The sequence below is a fragment of the Lolium perenne genome, chromosome 7, assembly GCF_019359855.2.
Source record: "Lolium perenne isolate Kyuss_39 chromosome 7, Kyuss_2.0, whole genome shotgun sequence".
Classification (NCBI taxonomy): domain Eukaryota; kingdom Viridiplantae; phylum Streptophyta; class Magnoliopsida; order Poales; family Poaceae; genus Lolium; species Lolium perenne.
This window is the reverse complement of record NC_067250.2, coordinates 307,243,149-307,266,534: the sequence shown is the minus strand read 5'-3', so window position 1 is coordinate 307,266,534 and position 23,386 is coordinate 307,243,149. Positions and strand designations below refer to the sequence as shown.

General features: G+C 41.6%; 1 protein-coding gene and 2 long non-coding RNA genes across 4 annotated transcripts; 2 read left to right on the top strand and 1 right to left on the bottom strand.

Moving 5' to 3' along the window:
• Positions 1 to 8,687: 8,687 nt before the first annotated feature.
• On the bottom strand, positions 8,688 to 9,868 carry LOC127311860 (uncharacterized). Its single transcript, XR_011749737.1, has 2 exons — positions 9,750 to 9,868; positions 8,688 to 9,418 (listed from the first exon to the last, which is right to left on the bottom strand). It is a non-coding gene; the product is annotated as an uncharacterized lncRNA (long non-coding RNA).
• Positions 8,897 to 11,330, top strand: LOC127311859 (bZIP transcription factor RISBZ5). 2 transcript variants are annotated; one of them, XM_051342339.2, is made up of 6 exons: positions 8,897 to 9,187; positions 9,298 to 9,391; positions 9,773 to 9,908; positions 10,029 to 10,104; positions 10,395 to 10,520; positions 10,601 to 11,330. In XM_051342339.2, exons 1-6 carry the CDS (start codon positions 9,029 to 9,031, stop codon positions 10,856 to 10,858), a joined length of 849 nt encoding a protein of 282 aa, XP_051198299.1. In that variant the 5' UTR covers positions 8,897 to 9,028; the 3' UTR covers positions 10,859 to 11,330. The 2 variants fall into 2 exon arrangements, with proteins under 2 accessions (XP_051198299.1, XP_051198298.1); XM_051342338.2 differs by having other exon boundaries at positions 9,295 to 9,391.
• Positions 11,331 to 21,661: 10,331 nt separating this feature from the next.
• Positions 21,662 to 22,548, top strand: LOC127314231 (uncharacterized). The gene is made up of 2 exons (XR_007859500.1): positions 21,662 to 22,115; positions 22,215 to 22,548. It is a non-coding gene; the product is annotated as an uncharacterized lncRNA (long non-coding RNA).
• Positions 22,549 to 23,386: the final 838 nt, after the last annotated feature.

Here is a 23,386-nt window from a genome sequence, read left to right as displayed (position 1 = left end):
GGGTCAACCGGTCGTCTTGACCTTCTCCTCTATTGCGATGAATATAACAGTCCCCTGTTGTTATTCAAAAAAAATAAACTCCAACCAAGTCCATGAAACATTTTATTTGTCAATTGACGTGGAAATCATTGTCACGTATACTTCCAAACGGCTTAAGAAAAAAACAATAGTTAAAATGATTCGAAAACTACTTATGGGAAGAACCCGTTTATCCAACTAGGAAGGACCCGTCTATCCAACTTTAAAGAGAAGATACCGTATATTAGTTTTATTGGTTTGGTTATGCTTACATTATTTAGATATGAATTAACACTCTACATTAGGTTTAACTAAAGTACATATACATGAACAACCATTTAAGTAAATATTTCTTCATTATGTTCATAACGTAATTTTGCACACATATATAAGTAGTTACGTACACCGTATCAATACAAATGACATGCATCCAAGTAAAAAATGTCGAAGATTTAAATCTGCATAATTTTAGTGTAATAGAGGTATTTCCATATGGATACGCTAATGTTTTCTAATATTATATAATTTTGTACTATCCACTAATACAAATATGAATATATGTTTCTACATAAGGATATGCTAATGTTTGCTATATGCTCATTAGAAGTTGCATAGATCTTAGTTCTTAAATATATTTTACAAAACCATTGTTGCTCCGGCATGTGTTAAGATCACAACGACTCTACATAATTACTAGATTATTATACAACTCCGCCTTTACCTAATATGTGAATGTACAACAAATTTTCATGTGAGGCCATTAGTAAAAAGTAGCTCATGTTTAGCAGCTCACCGAACCACATAAGTTACACCCCCATCCAAGGGTTGGTGCCTTGGTGGAGAGGAATTCCACAAGATTTGAGCCTCTGTGGAGTAACTGGCCAGCATTTGGATGTCTTTGAGAAAAAACCAGAGATTGAGTGAACGAAGGTAAGTTTCATTATTGATGTTACTATTCAGTCTTATATAGGAGTATATGAATAGGAAGGGGATTTCGTACTCCTGAGCACCAGTGCTCTCACCAGGTGGCTGTGCGTGGTTCGCTGCTTTGGGCCTTGAAATCTGTGCCAGAATTCATTTATATGAAATACAAGCAGCTGAAATATAGAAATACGAGTAGATACAGAGGCTAGAGACAGTCGATGCTGCAGGAGGTAGGTGGGATGTTGGGACCATCAATTGGGCGTGCAAGCTTTCGTGGCACATTTCTCAGCTATGGACCATCCAACAGATTTGAACCGTAGCTTTGAGCGGTTTATTATGTGTAATCCAGACAATGGCTGCTATGTTGCTTAGGGAAAATAAAATATATTGAAAAGTTTTAAATTAGATCAAAGGAATTCTGTCTGCTAGAATAAAAAGGCCCTTTCGAATTGATCTCATCCTTTATAATATAAGAATTTTTTCTTTATTCAGTAATAACTTAATCCTGGAACAAAACACTTGTTATAGTAATTAAATTAATAAATGAAAATATTTAGGCATTACAAGGAATTATGTATGAATATGTATTAGAGGAAGGTATCTTACATCCGCGAGGTTAAAATTTGGGTCCATTCCAAACATAGAGGCCTGACGTACAGTGATCGAACTGTTCGTGCGAAAATATTTTCTGGCTCAAATTTGGACTGCGAATGCATCCACGCGGACGGTCAGGTTGCGCATCCGCTTGGGAGGTTTCCAGGACCGCCGGGCTATGACTCTGATAAGCCAAAAAAAAAATTATTACTATTACTTAGCTAAAAAGACCATCTTTACAAAAGATGGTTAGAGTCGAATTAACCTAAAAAAATTACAGCCGTACCTACTATTGTTTGGTTTACTTGCAATCGCGCGGCGTACTGGCCCCTAGCGTGCCCTGATGACCCGACGCTATCCGAGCTCATGTGCAAGGCGTGAGCCTAGCGCACCCGACGGCCGTTGAGGCGGGCGGCGAAGGCCTCTCGGCGGCGCATGGTCCTCTCCTCGGGGGAGCGGGCACCCCTGGCCCCGGTTGTGTCCTTTAGTTGGCGGTGTGGTATTTTGTGCTCTTTTGTCCTGCGCGGTCACTGACTTTTATTGTTCGGAATCACCGAGAACTTGATCAAAAGAGCACAAAAGAACTCCAACGAATAGCTAACTCTGGCTGTTTGTTTCGATCTATAATGAGTTAATCAATAAAATGTCTTAGATAAACTAGATAAACGACCATGTGGTTTACTCTCATGAGCCTCTAACGGTACCTCGCATTGCTTTTTTTTGCGGTGGCAGAGAAGCAATACCGTACCATGGTATCTAGAAACAGCCGCCATGGAAAGCTTTTTTCCTAGTGTGACAAACGCGGCAGCAGGGTGCCAGGGTCTCCATGGTCATATGTATCCCTCACTGGTGATGGGTCTCCATGGTCTTTTGTCGAAGCTTCTCTATGTCAAGATTGAACGGGGAAGAAGTACAACCTAATTGAAAAGGGAGTTGGGCCTTGAAAGCTGAGTTGGGCCATGTCTTAAATGAAAGGTCCACAATTATTTTGCCCAGGGGTCTACCACATATGGGCGCAATGCTAGTATAGATTGGGTCATCGTGCCTATGCTCCCGGTAGTTGTATTTCATGCCCTAAAAAAGTAGTTATATTTCTGGATCGGGAATACTAAATCTTCGGAAGAGCATTCACTTTATTATTAAATAGACCTGTGACCTAGGAAATTTTAGACGTGCCGACAAACCTCAATTCCTTTTGTCGAAAACCGCAAATCTGATATATAAAACACAACTCCAAGCCAAGAGATGAAATTGTACATATATGCCTTGCAACTGGGCGATGTCATCCAGCACCGGAAATTAGTGGTGTAACTTTTTTCTAGTGTTTTTCACTATTTTGTAGTACTCCCTTTGTACGGGATTTTAGGGCCAAAGATTTTTTTTCAAATACTACGAAATTGTTATGCTCGGAAATTATAGAGCCAAGTCTGCACTTTCCGCGGTGTAGTTATCCCCGACGGCTTTTTTTGTGCTAGTGCGAGCGCGACGATTACCAACGTGCATTGGCTTTTAAAAATGCCAATCCCCTTCTGGTGTGTCATACTATGGTGTGCTTGCAAAAAAAAAAAAACTATGGTGTGCTTGCAGTTACGAAGGACTCACCATGGGGGCGGGCAAAGCGGCCACCTCTAGTCTATGATGACTGAGAGTAGATTGCCAATGCCAACCTACCTTTCAAGTTACGGTGGTGAAGCTCCAGCATCGCCCATCAAAGTGTTTTTGCTGTCACCAAAGAAATGGTACATGAGATGGAAGAATGGAGTTGGGTGGCCAAAGTCGAAATGTGGCTCATATAAATTAAATAATGTGTGATAATTTGAGGAGAGTTTAATCATAGAAAGAATTTGCAAAATACATAATCATTCTTATACACTTTGTATAAAATTTTCTTATCCATCTACACACAACATGGTCAAAATCAGAAAAAAGATATTGATTTCAAATAAACTGCAATCAAGTCAATTAAACATTTTTTTGACAGTAAACCTCCAAATCATTGTCATGTATACTTCACAATGTCGAAGGACAAAAAAAGGTAAAGATGTTTTAAAAACAAATGAAGGGGGGGGGGGGGGGGGGGGGCTAATCTCTAACAACAACACGTTTCTTCGCCTCTAAACAGAAGGACACCATACATGCAGGGGCGATACTACCAGCTAGGCCTCAACGGGCTCTAGCCTACCCTCCATTTTTCACATCCAAATCATCATGTATATATTTCTCAGCCATAGATTGGACCAGAGCTGGAGTTCTCTTCCGCCAGGAAGAACAGGAAGAAGCTGCATGAACGGTAGGCGACAGCCCTGTCCTGGGCAAGGCAGTGTTGTTGTCGTGGCCCAGTTAAGCAGTGGTAAAAGTCCACAGTAGTTTAGTGCTAAAAAGTTAGCATGTTTGCTGACTGTTTTGTAGCATTCGTTGTCCAACTGAAGGTCTAGAAATTCCCTAATGATGGAGCTCACGCAGTGTTAAATTTAATCTTTGGAGAAGTATGCAAATGAGAAAAGCCCAATGAAAAGACGATCCTGGCATAACCTTTTCTCTCAATTCTACTAAGCGCACCCTACCGATGAGAGCACACATTAATGCAAGATACTTCGACCAAAACTAACTTAAATGGTCTCTTTTTAGCCAAGCATTTGGGTACAAAATTTGAAATGTAGATACTACTCACATCATAGATGACCGTTTGACAGATACATGGGCGTTCCAAATATTTTTCACTTTCTTAGATATCATGTTTATTTATAAATATGAGCTAAAGGATTATACTTGTTATTATGATGCCAGTTTATATCTGTGACTTAGCGTTTGAGCCCATTTTCATCCTAGAATTGCCAATGCATACATGTATGATTGTTATTTTGGTTATGCTTGCACTATTTAGATATGAATTAACACTCTACATTAGATTTAACTAAAGTACATACACATGAACAACCATTTAAGTAAATATTCTTATTTATATTCATAACGTAATTTTGCGCACACACAAATAGTTACATCGTATCAATAAAAGTGAAATGGATGCAAGTCAAAATGTCGAAAATTTAAATTTGCATGATTTAGTATAACAACGGTATTTCCATAAGTGGTCGAAGCTATATTACATAATTTTATACTATCCACAAATGGAAATATGAATATATATATATATATATATATATATATATTTCTACATATCGATAGGCTAATGTTTCATATGATCGTTAGAAGTGCATAAGTCTTACCACAGGTAAGTTCATCAAGAGCTCACGAAGCCACTCTGCTTCAACATTGGCAGTGTCTAGTGCTGTGAGTTCTGCTTCCATTTTTGACCTCGTTAAGATGGTATACTTGCAAGACTTCCAGGATTCCTGCTTCCATTGTTGATCCAGCGATACAAATTTCAAAAAAAATAAAAAATTTAGAAATTTTTAGAAAATTTCAAAGAAACTAATTTTTCCCAAAAAAAACAAAACAATCCTTAAAGTTCAAAAAATGGAAAAGAATGTAAAAAATTCTAAAACTTCAAAAAAGTCCAAAATTTAAAAATAAAAAGACCATTTCATAAAAACTATAAAATAAAAAAATGGAAGTATAAAATGTTAAAACTATATTTTTTTAAAAAAATCGAAACAACTAATTTAGAAAAATAAAAAAATCCTAGAAGTTCAAAAATTGAAAAAGATTCTAAAAATTCTAAGAAAATCTAAAATTTTAAACAATCTAGAATTTTTTAAAAAAAAGAAATATTCGCCACAGAAATGTGCTGCATAGAGCAATATGCGCAACAGAAAGTTTGCATGCGCCACAGAATTCCAACAATTCTGTGGAGAATATTTTTTTTATGCGCCACAGAAATATTTTTGTCAAACATGTCTTTTTAAATACGCCACAGAATACATTCCTACATATAATGATTTTCCTACTAGTGATTGATCCAAACAATTTGGGCCCTTCGGCCTTACACTCCGGTCCATTTATTGCTAGTACTCATCATGGAGCGCTATAGATGATCATTAGTAGATCAGCAAACCCTTTTTTTTTAAAGCTAAATCTGTTTGTCGACCATTCTTTTTTCCCCTCAAATCACAATTCCTTGTGTTTAGGAACAGCTCGAAGAGACCGAGAGATATGATATTACCATCCGTATTTCGTTTTCTACTCGGAGAATCACAAGCCACGCTTGGCGGGCGCTGTCCCGTCCGACGCGGCTCCACGCACGCGGGCGGAGCCGACACCTACCGCCGCTGCCCGGTCAGCACGCGCCCCTCGCGAGCGACACACGCCCGCCAAAGGATAAAAAGGCAGGCGGTAGCCAGGTCAACCGGCGCCGCGTCACGGCCCACTCACCACCCGCCAGATCCCTCGCGCGGGGGCCCACTTTCCGACGACGGCACCGTGGACAGGCCGGGAAAAGATCTCGTGCTGACTCCGCCGGGGCCGCTCGTGGCCACTCGATCACTCCCTCGAGTGTCGAGTCCCCGTCGCCACGCCCATCGTGCATCTGAGTTGTGACTTGTGAGCGATAATCTTGTTTTCTTGTCTGATCCGACACGCTTTACCTTTGCTACCGAGTAGTGCCCATCGATCTAGCATTCTAGCGAGCGTGATGGTGGAGCCACATGCATGTGCTAACGTCTGTGTATTGTGGTGGAGGGTCGTAATAATGTGGCTGCATTCTCACCCCAAGACCCTGCCACCACCAACTAAACATATATTCGTTCATGCGTTCATCGTGCTAAACTCATCAGATAATAATTATAGATTAGTCGACTTACAAAAGTAAAAAAAGAAAGGCATTTCCCCGCCACTAAACTTATCTGAGAATCTCACACTTGCATTCGGCGGTCCTTAGCGGTGTCTTAGGAGTAGTCCATTCTTAAACCTTCGCGCCTTAGAAAAAAAAATCAAATTTATCATACGGATTGTTCTGCAGATATAGTTATGGCGAAAGTTATTTAGTGGCCGCATTGTTCGACCAGATCGTAATCATACGTTTTCTCCTCTCGCATGACCTCCGCCATAGGGGCACGTGGAGGGTTGGGATTAGGCCTCCTCGGCGAACCATCGGTGTTTTATCCGGCGTTGGTGTCAGTCTTACGTCAGTACTTTATTTATGTTTGATACTTTGGCATGTACGGGCGGTGGTGGTGGACTTTCGAGTAATCGTCTACTAGGGTTTTTCTTATGGTGGGATTATTCCCTTAGCCAATGATGTTCTGCTAGAAGTAGCGCCTTTTTTTTAGACCTAGTTGAGGATGATGATGGGCCTTCTTATTTGGTTAGTGTGCATGACCGTTGGCTTGATATCGTTGCACACACTGCTCGAGGGGTGGAATCAATTGAGAGCACGAACAAGCCTGACCCATGTTCAAACGATGTTGTCTTTGTCTCGTCTCCAAGGGTGGTTTCGGTTGCATTCTATGAAATCGATGAGGTGATTGTAGTTTTTCATGTCAGTTTCGGTTTGAAATGTTAAATGGTGAGATGCCTTGACATAATATCTGACAAGGTTTGTCAAACCCGACATTCCTAGAAACGTTTCCATCAAGGATGGTGGCTGCGCGAGGGGGTACTAACGAAGTATCAACTCGTCAATATCTACAGATTGTAGACTTAGGGTTTCGTAGAAAGTAGAGTGAAAGTAGATCTTGAAGGTTGTCAGACGAACAAAGACGTCCAACTCAACAAAACAAGGTGGCTAGGGTTTGCAATGACTCGATTCTTATTTTGACCTCAGCTTCCCCTTTATATAGGAGGCGAAGCCGATGGTATTCCGTGTCGTACAAGTACAAACTATCAGGCCGCACTGGGTCTTTCCCTATTTTGATACAAGTTTCTATAATAACTCTACTTTTATAATCCAAACATCTTCAATCTTCTGGGCCTCCAAATCTTCGAGTCCATGGGCTTTCTTCATCAATTATGGACCAGGGTATTCATGCGACATGCCACTTAGGCATACCTATGTCAGGTACGCCCTCCAAAAGTTCAAAATAGCTTATACAGTATAGATTATACTAGTTTTCCAGTAAGTTAAAACATACTTTGGGACTATTTGTTAGATTGGGTGATATTTAGATTAAAAAATATTATCCGTATTGTTATTGTCACAAACTTGATCATATATATTGAAGTTATGTGGTTCATGTAAACTGTGGTATGGTAACCTAGTTCTGTCATCTTTGATCCGCCACTAATAGCGGCCTTCATTCCTAAGTTAAGAAGAGCCCATGGAACTACTAGAGTTGCCAGCACTCTGGGAGAGTAAATATTTAACTCCTATAAAAGTACACCAGGACAGCGTTGGAAAGCTCATCTTTGTAATTGTTCTCTCGACACAATTCTTTGCTGAAATGACTTGGGGTGTTTCCTCTAAAACATGAACTCCTAAAGTACATTAGGACAACTCACAAGGATAAATCTTTTCTACTAATACATACAATATTAGATATTTTTTCAAGATGACAAAACACACAAAGCCGATTGAACCAACCAAGATATTCATACGATCCACGAGAACAACACCAGATAAAACCTAAGACGCAATGACAAAATGGCCATTGGATAACATGATAATTTAGTAACATATCCAAAGGTAAACCAATTTACGGAAATAATTAGCCTACAACAGACGCGGCTACACGCACAACTATGTACGCTTGCCTTACAAGGATCCCAGTCAGCCTGACCTTGCTTTGACTTTTCACAAAATTTATACGTCATGTATTTACAAACATAGGAGTACCAAGTTTTACGAATAGATTTTATTTTTTTAAAGAGCACTCGAGAGATAAGTTTTCATTGATAGAGCTAGCAGTGTTTTTTCTCTCGACTTTTTTCGTCAATTCCGACTGAAATAAGTCCTCTCGGTTTTGTACTTATCAAATTTCATGTTCATATCGGATTGCTCTTCCTTTTCGAAGAAAATATCGGATTGTCCTTAGCTTTCACTTAGAAATAACCATTTCATGGTCGCCCAAGAAACACCAAAATCTAAATATATTTTAGGCTCCCGTGCCAAGTAAGATATGGAAAAAGGCTAACCTCATGCGGCCATCGCACGGCAAGATTGCAATCAAAAGCAACATACCCAAAAACCTATGAAACCAAAAAAGATTTTCCTAGGATCGACGAGAGCAACACCAGAAGAAATCTAAGACAGAGCGAGAGAGAACGGCCATCAGATAACATAGTTTAGTACTCCTTTTATCAGATATCCAAATGTAAATCCGAATTTTTGCAATTAAGTATTCTGCGACGGACGTGGCCACGAACGGACAGCATTGTACGCTCTACCTTACGAGGATCCGAGTCAGCCGGTGTCACTGTCCATCCACCCAAGCAGTTATCGCCCGACCCAGCTTTCCACGTCCCCACAGCTCTTGCCCCATGTATGTAGTAGTAGTATAAAACCCGTCGCCGGCGATGAAGGCGCCCCCCTCACCGGAGGAGGCCTTGCTGAGAAAGACAAACAGCAACAAGACACACTAACTAACAGCCGGAGAAGATGAAGAAGTGCGCGTCTGAGCTGGAGCTGGAGGCCTTCATACGGGAGCACCTCGCCGGCGCCCACGTCGATGCCGAGCGGGACAGTCCGGTCTACCCTGGGCAAGGCGCCGTGTTCTCCCCCGGCGGCGGCCTGCCGGGCCTCTGCTTCGGCGACTCGGTGAGCTTTCACTGCCACAGTGCAAGCTTCCCTTCTTGGCTCAGCGTCTGCTGTGTTGCCTTGTGCCTGTGCCTGTGCGCTTAACTGAGCTTCCTCCTGTGCTCCAGCAGAACGCCCTGGGGCTGGAAGGGAGCAACGCTGGCCACTCCTGGTGGTCCGACGGCCCACACCACCAGGCGATCTCGACGACGGCAGCTGTCTCCGGTATGTCGCAACATATACACCTTCAACCTGTAACAGAGTCCGATCTTGTTATCTCCATGTTGAATATTGGTGGTGGTTTATGTGAGCCAATTCTTGCATTCATTGACTCGTTAACCCTGAGCAACTGAGCAATTGGACATGTTTAGCAACAATGGATTTTATTAAAAAATATTTAGCAACAAATACACATCATCAACTACTTATCTCTATTGGTTGTTTTTCTAAAATCATCTTTAAAAAATTCATACCTTCGAAACAGGCCCAAGATTAACACACAAACATAGAGCTACACTGATTTATAGTTGAGAAAGAGATTGACCATACCAAAATCAGACGCACCAGGGGTCGTTTGTCTCACCTGCTGCATTGTTTTGGTCGCAGCTAGCCCGAGGGGAACAATCTCAGGGAACCAGGCTCTCGAAAGCGAGTCAGACTCTGATAGCGAGTCAATGCTCAACACAGAGGGAGGCCGATGCAAGAGAAGAGGCAAATCATCAGATACTAGGCGAATAAGAAGGTATAGCCACCCAGATCAAGCCAGCATCTGTCTTGTTCTGTAAATTCTGTTGAACTCTGAACAAAGAGCTTACTGTTTCTTCTTTATGTTGACTGAATGGATTTCGCTTGTAAATTTCAGGATGGTGTCCAACAGGGAGTCAGCTCGGCGATCGAGGAGAAGGAAGCACGCACAACTAACCGACCTCGAGTTGCAGGTATACTCCTTGAAGCAAAGTTTTGTCAAACGAAAATCGCCTCTTTGTAGGTCTTGTTCCCTGCTATGGCAGTACGACACAAGAGTCTACGACAGTGCAGTCAAATGATCCAAGCATCCAAGAGATGTTTCTGCAGTTAGACATTTAGGCTTAGATCAACTTGATGGTTTTGGCAAATATCTAGTGCCTAGTACACTGAGCTCAGCAAGGCCTTCCTATTGCACATGCCATGACACAAGTTTGTTTCAAGCTTATGAGTTATGACCATTGACATCTGCCATCCTGAGCAGGTCGAACAACTTAAAAGGGAAAGTGCGGCTCTCTTCAAGCAACTTACGGATGCCAACCAGCAGTTCACCACCGCGGTCACAGACAATAGGATCCTCAAATCAGATGTAGAGACCTTAAGAATCAAGGTAACAGCAGTTTCCCTCTGATTTAAATGTCACCTCTAAACGATCATCAGTTCCGTAAATATCTGAAATTGGCTCCACAGGTAAAAATGGCAGAAGATATGGTAGGGAGAAGCGCAGTGTCCTGTGGCCTAGGACAACATGGGCTGGCACCATTTCTGAACTCCAGGAAGATGTGCCAAGCTTTGGACGTGCTCACAGCCACAGGGTTGGGTTTCCCAGGGGACAGTGCACGCTTCAGAGGTCAGACTTCGACGGTGCAAAGCACGGCGAGCCTAGAGAGCCTGGATAACCGGATGTCCACCGAGGTGACCAGCTGCTCTGCTGACATGTGGCCTTAAGATTTAACACCCAAGCAGCACCTCCCAGTAAAGGAATAGCACAAGCGGTAAGCTGCAAAGGTACTAAACACTGAAGGGCACTATAAGGAAACTCTGAAGGGAGTGAAACTGTCGTGTTCTGTGTACTGGGTGGCGACTGTATGCACAGCTGTTTATCTGCAAGACTGAAGCCAATCGAGGTGCCCTCTGTCTAGTAGTTCTGTAACTCCTGTCACAGATTGCTTTCATTCATGCTTGTACAGAATGGTTAGCTATGCATCAGTTACTAGGTTCTTTGATATAGCTCTGATGTACTGCATCGGTGCAAAATAACAGCTGTTGGCTGTTCCAACGAAATGATGCCAACCTCAACACTTGATCATACTCAGCTTCCAGCTCAAAAAGAGCTTCTGTTTGTCCAAAACTGCGAAAGCAGAGTGGAATGTAAATCAAATATCCTTGTAATAATTAAAATAGCCACTATTTTATGTAACGGACGATGAGACTTGTGCTTAGAATTCAGTTGAGCTCAGTGATATGATTATGTTAAAGGAAAAACAAAGGAAACCATTTTCATGAAAACAAATGCCAAACTTTACCAGGTTACTTGATCTAAAATTATCTCTAGCAGTTCAAGGAACGTCTTTGTTGCTTTCTGCAGGGACTACAATAAACGAGAAAAAAATCCTGCACACCCTAAAAACATGGAGGAACAACAGGTGGAAAGAATAAGACGGAAAGGGTTGACCGAATAAAAATCGTCGGAAAGTGAATTTGCCTCTGGAAGGTCCAAGGGGCACCACTTGCAGCACCTTTTCCCCCACCCAAAACGTATAATGCCGTTGAAGAAACGTATGGCATTACTCAAACATGCTATATTTCCATTCTTGTGGTTGGGCCACATAATTTTATTCTTGGCCCCTTTGCATCTAATAGGACAGCCTGCAGGAATCGTATCTGCCGTTCTTTGACGAACGTAATGATGTGAATCAAACTTTAATACTTTATGCAATATCTTTTCCAATCTAAGCTAAATAAAACTTGTATTCACAAAAATTAACACGTGTGCAACTTGGCCCAATCTGATTGACACCAATGATGGGTACTGCTTTTAAAAGCATGTGGCAGGCAATCTGGAATGACATCCCCACCATATCATGAAGGATTATTCCAGGGATGAAAGAAATGTTCTCTTAGAAAGAGATTGAACCAAAGCAAAAAAAAAGGCGAAATAAATAAATTAACTCTTAGTCTCTGACTGCCTCTCACCCAATCACTTGGCGACAAAGAATGAACTTGTGGGTCGTAAATTCCTGACAGCCTGAGAGGAACATAGGCATCAGAGTGTAATATTATTGATCAATGAAACTTCATGATCTGCTTACTCTTTCAGGTTTGCTACACAAAGGAAAATATGGTTTGGGAAGATTATTTGACTTTCCAATGCATGGTAGTTCTTATTGTGTGGCTAGTCTTTAGTTTCTCTTATGTGATTTCAGGAAAACATAATGGGTTGCAGATGTACATATCTTCACACTGCATAAATTCTTGAACAATTTATAAATCATCAAAATTTCATCTCTTAGATTTTCAAAAATTTCTAACCTTCTGCCATTATTTAAGCAAATATGTTTTTGATGTTACCGTGTGGAAGCTTTTGTCTTCTTTCAAAACTTAGACTTAAAAATACTGCTTATGAGTTTTCCTAACTTTATCCTGGATCCGAGCATTCCAAATAATGCTGAAGTGATAACTGCTAAGATAGAGAAATTACTTGGCAAACCTACCACACAATGTATGATTTCAGTAAAACCACATTGTTTTGAATGGAAGTGGACAGAATATCTACCCATATCAAACCTAACACCTCCATCCAAAAGACTCGGGCACCGACGCCTTTGACAAGTTCCATAACAAAAGGGGCAGACCATATCTTGAGGTTATTCTTTTGGAGGTATATATATATAGACAGAAGGACCAAGCAGACATATAGATACACATTTAGATAGCTGAACATCCAGTATAGCAAGCAGGAGCCAATGGCCAGGCGTGGATATGGACACACATCATCCCCATTCCCTGTAGCACTGTGCGTCCTACAGGAGTTTAGTTCAGTGCTTGTTGTCACCCAAAAGGCAGTAACAGTTTCGAGTTATGCTGTCAATGGCCATATGTGAGAAGAGATAGAGAGCGGAATGTAGCCAAGGATGACTTGCCGGGTATGTGCATGTATGCTTGAGGGGAGCTTATGCATCCACGATCTGAATCCATGCTGATACTTTCTGGCAAGTTGTCCTTGGCTACCATTTTGTTCTTTTTCTCTCACGCAAGGCCTTTGCATGGATTACATGTTTACCTTTAGCTTTATATGGATAAGATTATGAAATTATATCCTGTTTGTGTTATTTTAGCCGAGAATCGTGTACTTACATAACCATCCACAGGGAATTCAACTTGATTAATCAGTTTAGACTGATAGTGGCAAGGTCAGAGTTGTATGTGACATTTAGGTGAGGTCCACAAAGCCTGCAAAAATTAGTTTACATTACATTCCTGTTCATGCATATAGGCATGTTTTGCAAGCCACAAGCTAGATGCATGGATTAAAAAAAAAAGATGTTAGCGCAGCAAGTGGGCATATATCACTTATAGGCGCAGTGAGCATGCTAAGGATTACAAGACCTGCAGGGGCACCATTTAACTAAAGGTAGGTGACATGGAAACATACCGGCCCAGGTTATGAATCAAAGTTACTTTCAATAGAATTGTTCAAAAGCCAGCAAACTACGCTCAGTTTTCTTGTCTAGCTAAAAGTTCAAAACCAACACACATGGAATCTTCAATACCTTCTTCAAACCAAAAACATAGAACAAAAATTCCAATGCCTTTTGAAATGGCACAGTAGTGCATGTAAAGATAAAGGCATGGCATACTCCATAGTCCATACACCAGTACCTGTTTTATCATAACCTAGCTGAGAGGGAGAAGTATCCGAGTCTAGTGGACAACACCAGGTTCAGCGTCAGTAGATATGTGGCCATGGAGCAGAGGCTTCACTGGGCAAAAAGTCAAAAAAGTCATCCCATTGACAGGGAGGGTGGAAGTCTCAGTTTGGTTATTCAGTGGGAGCATACCAGGTAAACTATATGGAGTGCTCAAATTTACAAAGCGACTATCTGGGACTGATTTCCCTTGCAGCTAGAGTAATTAGCGACCAGAATTCTACAACTGGAGCTCTGATAGAAACCTCTATAGTATCTACTGACGGTGGTGATTTGCAGACATATATCCTCCAGGATTACAACAAGACCATAGATCGTAATGATAATAATAATAATAAAAGGGGCACAGATCCTAATGATAATAATACCCAGTGAGCGTACCGCCTCGGAAGAACAGGACGGCGGACGCGGACACGGTCGCGGAACGCCCCAACTGCGGCGAGCCGGCGAACCCGTGGTCCGCCGTGGTTTGGCTCTCCCTCCCAGCCTCCCTTCCGCCCCGGCTCATGGATTTGGTTGGCAAACTATATTCTCCGCTCATTGCGGAGGTTATCTGGGACGCCGCTTAGGGAAACCAGTCATCTAACGAGAGACTGCTTCGTCTCGTCCCCTTCAGGTTCTATTTTTTCGGTTTTTTTTTTCCCTTCTTTTTGATTTCAGGTTTTCCAACGGTTTTATGTTCTCATGTTAAAAAATCGGTTTTCTATTCAGTTTATTTCGAACCTTTTCAATTTATGAACTTTTCCAATTTCGAACTTTTTTTAAAATTTGTTCAGATTTAGAATTTGTTTAAATTTCGAAATTTGTTCAGACTATGCAATTTGTTCATATTCGAAATTTGTTCAGATTACGTCTTTTATTTAAATATGCTCAGATTTAAATTTTGAACTTTTCTCAACTTTAAATTTGTTCAGATTCAAAAAAATTAAAAATTATTTAGATTTTGAAAAAGTTAAGATTTAAAAAATGTTTACTTTGAAATTTGTTCATTCTAAAAAATGTTCAGTTTTAAAAATGTTTACTTTTTTAAAAAATAATTTTGAAAAATGTTCGGTTTTCTAAAACTTGAGATTTAAAATGCTTTACAAATGAAAAAAGGAAGAAAAAGATAACAAAAAAAGAGGGAGTATGTTTTATTGGGCTGCTGACAGCAGGGAGGCCCATAAGCTAGTGCTTCAGGCGGGAGGGAGACTCGCTCCCGCTTAAAGCGGGCAATAGGAGCCCCCGCCTGAGCGCGCCTGGGCGAGTCCAGTGGACATGTCTAGTGGGCTTGGCCAATCGCAGTTGGCAATTTTGGTCAATATTGTGTACTTCCTCCATCGATAAAAAGTTAGTCGCAAATTTATTTTAATTTAATTATTTTGATACTCTTTAGTATATAGACATGTATAAATTTAAATTTAGATAAATCTCTGATTTTTTTATGAACAGAAGGAGCACATTATTTCAAATTTAATTTAGGGAGGGTAGGACTAGATAAAGGCTCCGCTCAAACAAAAAAACTAAGGACCGTCATATGGCGTGATCTAGTAAATTTTTGACACGTGACGGAGAAATAAACCTGAAAAGTAGAAGTTGCCATCTGAACGGTGGTTTCCGACGAACAGTTTCAAAAACTAAATCCCATGTTCCCTCCTTAAAATTTTCAAAAACTGAAGGTAGCTAGAAGACCTTCCCAATAAGAACATTTCCTATAAGTTTGTTGAAGTCTTCTTCACATATGGGATTAAACTATCACCTATGTCATCACATAAGTAATGGGCATTCAAGATTTTGAAGAAATTAATTTGTTAATGCGCCAACAAGCGGAAGCGAACTCGGTGCAGTGCCCTCTTTTTGGAAAAAATAAATTTGTATTTTTAAGGTTCAAAATTTGTAAAATTTATTTCAGGAATACGTATACCTGCTCCGTATATCCTTGCAAAATTTTGGGAAAAAAAGTAAATTTCTGACAGCATATAGGGGTTTCATACGCATATTTTTGTCAGAAATTTGTCTTTTTCAAATTCCCAAAAATATAACATATTTTTAAACAATTTTTTGCCGTACAATCTTGACGCAACATACCTTTTCTTTGACAGTTTTTGGAGATCGAAAGTAAGAGTTTTAATTTTTTTATTTAAAATGAGCTCACTAGTTCTCAAGAGCACCGATGAGTTTTCAATATATACAAATTTGAACGGCTACACCATCTACTTGTATCCTTTAACAATTACCATCTGATGTGGTGCATATCAATAACTTTCAAAATAAAAACCTGGGATGTGTGCTCTTATTTGATGAAATGCTAGAATGCCCGGATTGAACTAGAAGGAAAATTACCCTATAACTCCTTTCTCTCGGTGCAATTAGTTGAACTGTGAGTTATGTGAGGGCTGGCTAGATTGTTTAGCAATCATGGAAGTCACTACAAGATGCACTAAGTTGGATCTTTCGGTGAAATTGTTCATAAAATGCGAGTTGTTTACTACAAAAGTGTTACCTCTCTGTCTCTCTTCACCGAGAGATATGCTCCTAATATAATTACCATTTTTAGGAGGATGTTGGACTTATTTTTTGTATTTTTTCATTCTAAGAAATAAAAAAGAACCAGCAAAAAAATACAAAATAGAAAAGAACCAGGAACATTTTTTTTTTTACTTTTTTGCCTGGTGTTTTTTCCGCTAACGTAACATTTCGTCAACCGTCCAGGAAAGAGATATTAGGAGGCAATCGCGGTAGTTCCCAGCCGCCTCCCACTGTCACCACTAGCCTGCCCCAAGTATGTGGCCTTCGGGCCATGGAGGAGGGGTGGATCAGGTTCCTGTTGGCAGGAGGGCTCCGTTTTTCTGGTTTTAGGTTGAAGGTTTGGCGGGGGCGGCGCTCAGGTGGCGGCGGCGACGTCTTCTCCAATGAAGTCTCCCCGGCCTTAGCCCCATCTCGTTGGCGATGTCGAGAAGCTTGTGGGAGTGGTGTGGTTCTCGAGGAACTTTTCTTGCTGGGGGATCTTAGGATCGTCATGTAGCTTCATCGATGGTTATTCCTTCTTCATCATCTCTGGGACGGATGTGGTCTTCTTGACCCATTCGGCGACTTCCCGTCCGCATCCAACAACGGCAGGCCGACCCAGGGAGGAGCGGCAGCGACGGCGCGCCATCGACACGGTCTAGAGGTTGAAGATGAAGGACATCTCAAGGATTTGGTTGTAATTTTCTTTTTTATTGAGGTGCTTTGTACTATTCGATATTTCTCTTAATGCCAAGGTCCTTTTCGCAAAAAATAAGAACGAGGAACATAAACAATAAGAAACATTGTTTTGCGAGAAGAAAGTGTAGAACACATGTATGATTCGTATAAGAACTATATCAGCAACCACACTCTGCCCATCTTTTTCGCAGCTAGATTTTCCTTGTCAAAATTTACTTCGTGCCTAAGGAGTAGCTAGCTGTCTGCTATACTGATTCCCGCCATCGGATATAATGATTTTCTTTATGCAATTGTTAAGGAAGGATACACTCTCGACTTGGGTTAATGGGCACATAATAATACAGGGATGAAGCCTGGTGGCCGGGTGTATACGTGAGCACGCGGTGAATGATTGCCACGTGTCTAACGGTGTATGTTTCTCCGTGAGATGATAACCCAATCCTACTCTAACCTCACGCACGCACGCGCCCAACTCAGAACATCTGAAGTATTGTCTTATCTCCTTCACTAGATACTCTCTCACCCCCTGATCTTCAGCTAGCCGCTTCTCCACCCATATCCCCCACCGCCGGCAGACTCGCGTCGACCAGCGCGTCCCCCGCCGCCATTAATCCAGCAGCCGCCACCACTAACATGGCCGCATGGCCGCCCCTCGAGCTCCCATCGAAGGAGAGGAAGAACACCGCAGAGCAGCCGCAGGGGAGCTCGTGGAGCGTGCGACGCGGGCGAGCCGATGGGCGCGCGGGGCGTTGCTGTCAAGGGCGGCATACGGGAGCTGGCCGGGGGCACGACAGGCTGTCGGCCAGGGCGGCGCGGGAAGCCGACGCCACCCACCCGAGTATATGCGGCCTGCCTCCCCCGACCATCCAACCAAGTACGCGACGGACCTCCACCCTCGCTCGTCGTCGGCGATGGCATCGTCCAGCTGCGGCATGGCTGCGCCAGGAGATCTCCGTTACAGGGTTAGCGGCTTAGCGCGCACAGGCATGATCCGTAATAGCCAAGAACTATGCTGGTGGAGCAGTTCTTCGTGCCGCTCGTCGGCAGGGATGCCAGATCCGCTGGCTCCCTCGCGCATCCATCTAGCAGAGGCGTTCTCACTTTCTAATCGATCCCAGGTTCTTAAATCCCTCCTTTGATTTGTGCAGTTTTCTCCCAGCAAAAATAATACCGATTTGCCTCTACTATTTCTAATCGATCCCAAGTCCTTAAATCCCTACTTTGATTTGTGCAGTTTTCTCCCCGAAAATTTTTATACCGATTCTACTATTTCTGTTTGGATCTTGGGGAGTAGTTGATTTATATGGAAGTCTTTTTGGGAGTAGTTCATTTATATGATACCGTAAAGATACGCTCTAATTAATGACGCTTCGGTGATTCTCCGGACGGTGGCGCTTACTCAGCCATCGGGCAGGTGGCGACGGCGCTCAGACGTGTGGCGCGCATCGCCCGAAGCCTGTTCGACGCCCTGGTTGAAGGCGGCGAGGAGCTTGGCGCAGAGCCGCAGAGGGTATCGTGCACGGAGGAGCGCGGCGGCACGCGCGTACCGCTACCCGGCGTGCGATCCCGCAGCCGCACCTTGGGATGGAGCCACTCACGGACAGCTCCGTGTTGTCCATCCTCAACAGGAACCTCGTCGGCGGCCTGTAGGTGCTGCAGCGAGACGGACCAATCTCGAGGTGGTACGGGGTGCGCCCGGTGGAGGGGATGCTCGTGGTGAACCTCGACGACATGATGCAGACCATGAGCGGCGGCGCGTACCGGAGCGGGTTGCGGTGGCGGAGCCCCGCGATGATGGAGAGCTCGGAGAGGAACTCGGCCCGCGCCTAGGCGTTGGTGCCGTTGCAGACGACGCCGAACGCGTCGTTCCCGATGGCGCGCAACGCATCCAAGCCCGCGTGGCGGCGCTCCTCCTTGTAGGTGAACTCCCGCGGCGAGCGTGCCATGGTCGCCGCCGACAGCATGTTGTTCCGCTTGGTGGCCGATCTCCAATTAAATTACTCCTTTTCCGTTCATTAGTATACAACTACTCAATGGCCAATTGCTATTTAAAAACAAGACAGTGATTAATCTAGTCTGTACTGCTGTAGCGAAGTGGTGTGTGGGGGTTGGCATTTGGACTTGCATGGAGCGGCCGGCCTGCAGTCGATGCTTTCGATGAGAAAAAACTAGCACCAATAATTAGCTTGGCAGCTACAGTGGTCTATAAAGAGGGAACAACAGACAAAAGCAGATTCCTACTCCGTGTGTCTCCGTCAGTTCACAGGTTGAGATGGCAGAATCTTAAAGCGAATCCAACGGTAATGGATGCGTGCTCACGTATACACGCGGTCACCAAATCCACTCTCTAATAATACAATAGATATAGGACATACCGACACTTGGGTTTTTCCAAAATATAAGATGTCTTGGTGCCAAATTTACATAAAAATGTGTTAAATAATTTTTTTTTGGCTTGCGGACAAACCTACAACATCTTGTATTTTAAGGATGGGTAGGATTCAAGGTTGCATTGGGGTAGTTGACGGGATTACCAGAGAGAAAATTGTTTGTCAAAAAGAGTAGATGGGGTGTATTATATAAGTCTTCAAACAAGCAAATAGGTTAGACCTTATTTTAACGGTTCAAAATAGCACGGTCTGATTATTACAGTTAGCTGGAAATGCTTGTTGTGAAGTCAGATTTTGCTGTAATCATTTTTAAGGCATCATATTTTAGGCAACCAGCGAGACACCTAGACGGACTAAAATGTTGTAGCTCTACGTGTTTGGGGGCACTTACTATGTGCTAGTGGCAACTGGCAAGATGCATAATGTTCGGGTTACAACCATCAAGTAAAATATTTGTATTCATGGAGAAGCAATAAAGAGTGGTATTAATACAGTATTAATACCATACACTAGTGGAAAACGGGGCTATATGCCCGGTTCATTTGGGCCTTTAGTCCCGGTTTTGAAACCGGGACTAATTAGGCGGGACTAAAGGTCCCCCTTTAGTCCCGGTTGTAAAACAAACCGGGACTAAAGGTCCCGCCACGTGGGCTGCTGGCGCGCGTCGAGGAAAAACCCTTTAGTCCCGGTTTGTAACACGAACCGGGACTAAAGGTTATTTCGTTTTTTTTTTCTATTTGGTTCCCAATTAATTTTCGCTCCTCTTTTTTTCCCTATTTTTTTTAGAATTTCTAGTATTTCAGTTATTTAACTAGTTTACTTTCTAACTCCACTTAATCTCTAACTACGCTTAATCTCTAGTCAAATTACTTACCCGTGGTCCAACTTTCCGCTCGGTCACCCATCCTCCCACTACTCCAGCACTAGCACGCTTAACTTCCAAGTTCCTTTCCCATCCCGCTTCCAAGTGCTTCGCGCGCATGTTGTGATACTAGTATCATATCAATCCTATTAACATGTTGGTCGATGTCACACTTATTTATTATTCGAATTCCAAATAATTATTTTAATAAACAAAACTAATAACGTAATAACATGATGTGGTAATGGTATTATAATTATATTTTTTTAAATTTGTATTATAATTGTTTTTTTAATTTATTATTTTTTAATATTTTTTTGCTAAACTTGAAAATTTGAAAATCTAAAAAATTAGCTAACTTTATGGTTAAGTAATAGTAATCTTTATGCATGATGTAATTATTATTTTAAAAAAATTTAAAAAATAAAATTCAGAATTTCTGACAAAAACTAAAATCTTCCTGCTTTCATATTTTCATTTGGAATTTTGAGAATCTAAAAATTGGCTAACCAGGTAAACCCAGGTGAATTCGGATGTAACTTTTTCCAAGGATTTTTTTGATATATTATACGTTTTTTTTCGACGTCGTATGCAAAAGTTATTGCGGTTTTACCATTTTTCAAAACATTTTTGCAAAAAAAGTGAAAATTCAAATTTGTTAATTTTCCCTAATAGTAGGTTGCATAACATACAAGAATCCGAAAACATTTTATTTTTTGAAATTTGTATCATTTTCTTTTCTATTTAACAGTGTTAAAAAAGGCGATCCACGGGGGGGGGGGGGGGGGGGGTGGGTGGAGGTGCATGGGGAGGCAACGAACCGGGACTAAAGGGTAGACCTTTAGTCCCGGTTGGTAATACGAACCGGGACTAAAGACTTTTGCCCCATAGACCACCCTTTAGTCCCGGATTGTATTACCAACCGGGACTAAAGGGTCCAAACGAACCGGGACTAAAGGATTTTCATGATGAACCGGGACCAATACCCCCCATTGGTCCCGGTTTGGTTCAAAACGGGGACTAAAGGTTGTGAAAGGCCTCTTTTCCACTAGTGATATCTCTAGGATCAACCGATCCATACTTTTCATCTGTACAAAATCACACCTTTTTGCATAGACGGTTGCGTGAAAGGTACAGTAAATAATACTACGATATGCATACATATCTTTTGCTCCTTTTTAGTTACTGATGAATATCTTGGCATTGAATCTTTAGATATGCTCGTTTTGTCTTCACGCTGACTACATGCCCTGTGGTCCACTAGTGCACTACTGAGATATCCTTTTAATGCAGTGACATATTTTATTAAATTTCCTAATAATATCCTATACTACTTTCTCTGTCTAAAAAAATACTTATCACATATTTGTTTAGATTCATATGTATCTGCACACTAAAACGTATCTAGAGATATACATATCTAGAAAAATCTGCAATAAATATTTCTAGAGGGAGAGAGCATTAAAGTTCAATTCTCTCTTTTCATAATTATACTGACATTAATGGTGTACAATAATTTCAGCATTTCTTTTTTACTCGCACGGCTATAACTTGGATCCACATTATTAATCATTCATATTTTCATAGATTTCTTAAATTAATATAAAAGATCCTAGATGATATTTAATTAATAAAGTACTCTATAAAAATCCTAGAGGAGTAATAGATGTGCATTGATATCACATCCTCTATAAAAGGGTTGCCATTTTATTTGTTCCCTTTCACAAACTACAGGTCATACCGTCAAGATCACCATTTCCTATCAACGACAGATTTAGCTAAGATGAGGACTACCCTAATGTTCCTAACCCTCATCCTGCTCATGCTATCATCATCAGGTACTCCTTTGTTTCTAAGGTACTGCGAGCTTTGACAATTCATCCAACAACTATAACGGTGAGTTATTGTTTACTAATATTTGTTATGATATTTTGCAGATGCTAGACCAGAAGCATGTAGGAGGATATATGTTCCGACACATGGTCCATGCAATTCCACCAATTGCGAGAATGCATGCCGCACTGTGAACAATGAGGGTGTGTTATGTCACGGGGGCTGCATGTTGAAGGCTATATGCGATATTAAGCGGGGGAATTCGTGCCTCTGCAAGTTATGCATGTAAATAGTATTGATGCACTTGGCGTGCCTAAATAGGATAGAACCACATGCCTTTTAAATAATGAAGATGTTGACTCTTAACAAGAGATTGCCATAAGCTTGGACTTGGTACGCTTTCCAAAGATATACAATATGAAATTATTAAGTGAGCTTTATATGATGTTCCGGTGGTGGACGATTTTTTTTTGAGCTAGGGCGACTCTAAGGTATGAAAAAAATTGATGCAAAAAAGTCATATAGTTTTACTAAATTTCTATGGTTTATTTATGGTAGGAAAGAAACCTCATCCACTATAAACTAACTGATCTCCCTCCAAACAATCTTTCTTGATGACTACAATATGCTAGAGTACTACCGTACCAGTTTCTCAAGCATAGAGCCATATACACATGGAACAACAAAACTATAATTGTTTGGAAAGACTAGTAGTAGTAATCAATAGGATGTTTTAGGATGTTTTTCTTGCTAATCGCACTCTCTGGTATGATGGTATCTACGTACATACTGCAATCTAGTTCATTATGTCTTGTCTAAAGACAATGTTCACAAAACATCGACAAGTGCATATGTAGAGTTGTGGGAAAAATTGCGCTTCCGCGAGCTAGCAAGATAGAGCTTGGAGAAGAGCCACCCCCATCCACCATTCCTGCCGGTGACCTGGCGCACCTATCCTACCGCTGCGCCGATCTGGCTGTCCACGAACCACGGTCAACCCTCCATTTAATTCTGGTTGTACCTGCTTCGCTGCATGATTCTGTCAACCAAACAGGAACAAACAAATCTTTCTTTTTTGGATTGCTGAAACCCTTTATTACTCAACATTCAGAGGTACAATACTGGTATCAGGAAATCTATCAGCCACAACGGCGCCCATGTTCTAATAAAGACAAACAAAAAAAGAACGAGAGCTAGCATATGGACATGTGTATTAGATCTTCTCGTCTAGCTTGGTCCATTGAGCTAAAGACAAAAAAAGAACGAGCTAGCATAT

Bases quoted from the DNA above. Each gene is read 5' to 3' on its own strand.
- LOC127311859 (XM_051342338.2), top strand. From the start codon at position 9,029: ATGAAGAAGTGCGCGTCTGAGCTGGAGCTGGAGGCCTTCATACGGGAG. The intron at 9,392-9,772 runs GTATGTCGCAAC...TTTTGGTCGCAG, and splicing joins GACGACGGCAGCTGTCTCCG to CTAGCCCGAGGGGAACAATC. The intron at 9,909-10,028 runs GTATAGCCACCC...TGTAAATTTCAG, and splicing joins GATACTAGGCGAATAAGAAG to GATGGTGTCCAACAGGGAGT.